Source organism: Octopus bimaculoides, chromosome 11, assembly GCF_001194135.2.
Source record: "Octopus bimaculoides isolate UCB-OBI-ISO-001 chromosome 11, ASM119413v2, whole genome shotgun sequence".
Lineage (NCBI taxonomy): Eukaryota > Metazoa > Mollusca > Cephalopoda > Octopoda > Octopodidae > Octopus > Octopus bimaculoides.
In genome coordinates, this window is record NC_068991.1 from 54,796,910 (window position 1) to 54,799,170 (window position 2,261).

Below are 2,261 nucleotides of genomic sequence, written 5' to 3' on the forward strand. Positions count from 1 at the left end.
AAGCTTGCTTCCCAACCACATGGTTCAGGGTTCAGTCCCATTATGTGGCACCTCTTCTATTATAGTTTCAGACTAACCAAAGCCTTGTGAGTGAATTTGGTAGACAGAAGCTGAAAGAAGCCCGTCATATATATATGTGACAGTGACTTAGCAGTTCAGCAAAGGGATCAATAGAATAAGTACCAGGCTTAAAAGTAAAAAAAGTGCTGGGATCAATTCATTTGACTAAAAATTCTTCAAGGCGGTGCCCAAGCATGGCTGCATTCTAATGATTGAAACATATAAAAGATAGCAAAAATGCTTGTCAGTTCCATAATACTGTTGCCAAGCCATCCTGTAGTTACTGCTTACAGTTAGGTGGACTAAACTATTGAGACTCCAGTTTCTTGGCTATGGATCTACTGCTGGTTCCTCTTTTGACAGCTTGGTATGGCCACTGGTTTACTTTCTGATTAACACATAAAGAATAGACACTTTATTAAGGAGAGATATTTTATGTCTCTCTTCTTTGGCTGGCAAACAAATGGACTAAGTATATCTCCCTCATAGCTTCTCTATAACATCTGCTATTCTTGTTAGACTGCGTATCTCTTGCAGTTATAGAACAGTGTTATTCCATTCCAATTAAATATTAAATAATTCTTATGAATTTTTCTTTGTCATTCTCTTTAGAAAGAAGAACTTCTATTGGGAGATGCCGCTTTAGCAACTTTAAAGAAAGGAGACATTATCCAAATTCAACGGAAAGGATTTTTCATTTGTGACCAACCTTATGAACCTCTGAGGTTCGTCTTGAAATATTTTCGTTAACATTTAAACTGTTGTTGTTTTATCATTTCCATTAACCGTTAAATCATACAGTTTTTTTGCATAAGTTTGTATTGATTTGTAGATAGAATAACTTTTTTATCTCTTTGATCTGTATGTTTCATTATAAAGCTTTTAAGAAAAATACACTATCAACATAGGTGCAGGCATAGTTGTGTGTTAAGAAGCTTGCTTCCTAACCACATGGTTCAGGGTTCAGTTCTACTGCATGATACCTTGAGCAAGTGTCTTCTATAGCCTCAGGCCAACCAAAGCCTTAAGAGTGGATTTGGTAGACAGAAACTGAAAGAAGCCTGTTGTTTGTGTAAATATATATATATATATATATATCTGTACTATATATAAAACAGAGGTGTGTGTGTAATCGCTTTTCACATGAAAATGGCTTCACTATTTACTTCCATACTTGTGATACATAAATAATTTGACCTTGGATAAATCTTAGGCTCTTCATTTGATTTTTTTTATCTCTAATTAAAAATAAATAATATTGCTTTATATTTAAGATTCACTTCTTTAAAAAGGTTTCTCAATGACAACTTCCGGTACGGACGTGAAAAAACGGCGACGTCTCTCACTCTCTACTACGATCAATTACTGAAATACATATTTACGAAGTTCATAAATTTCAATATTCCGTACAAGATAGTTTTTAAAGTGCTTTTATTTATACGATTTTTGGGCGTTCCATGTTCATCTCATATATTCTCTCTGTTGTCATATGCATCCATCATTTTTGGATGTATGTGTGTGTGACAGTGAGAGAGCGGTGTGTATGTAGTACTAGCAGAGGCACCCGGCGTTGCTCGGGAATGAAATTGTTGCTTATATACTTGAAGAAAAAAAAGGCAAAATATGCTGTGTAGAAATTTGAGAGGACATTCTGTAGATGGACTCTCAGATGAATGATGGCTGGGCGCCTCTCATGAATGGGGAAAATTGAAGATGTGCCAAAAAGCCTCATTGGTACTTGGAAACTTTTACGAAAATTAAAATGGGGATTAAATGAAAAAAATGATTAACGTGAATATCCTCACAAGAGTAATTGAAATAAATGTTGATTGTGGAACCCCCCCACGCATACACACGTGAGTCTATGTAAATATGTTTGTATACATTTATGTATGTGTGTTTGTAAGAGACAGAGTGTGAGTGAGAGAGAGAGATTTGTTGTCATGTATACGTACATGCATAAATATACATACATCTTTGGATGTATGCATATGACAACACAGCTCTTGACTCACTCGCACTCTGTCTCTTACAAACATGCACGTGCGCGCATACACACGTGTGTCTTTGTAAATATGTTTGTATACATTTATGTATGTGTGTATTTGTAAGAGACAGAGTGTGAGTGAGTCAAGAGGTGTGTATGTGTGTGTCAGACAGAGTGAGAGAGCGGTGTGTATGTAGTATTTACTCTCTCTCTC

At 35.8% G+C, this 2,261-nt stretch overlaps 1 protein-coding gene across 2 annotated transcripts in view; it reads left to right on the forward strand.

The window, feature by feature from the left end:
* Positions 1–2,261, forward strand: part of LOC106868415 (bifunctional glutamate/proline--tRNA ligase) — a 63,182-nt gene that overhangs the window by 33,843 nt on the left and 27,078 nt on the right. For both annotated transcript variants that reach the window (XM_052971851.1, XM_052971850.1), the window contains exon 18: positions 673–785. In XM_052971851.1, coding sequence (XP_052827811.1) covers positions 673–785 — 113 coding nt within the window. The remainder of the gene's footprint in view (positions 1–672; positions 786–2,261) is intronic.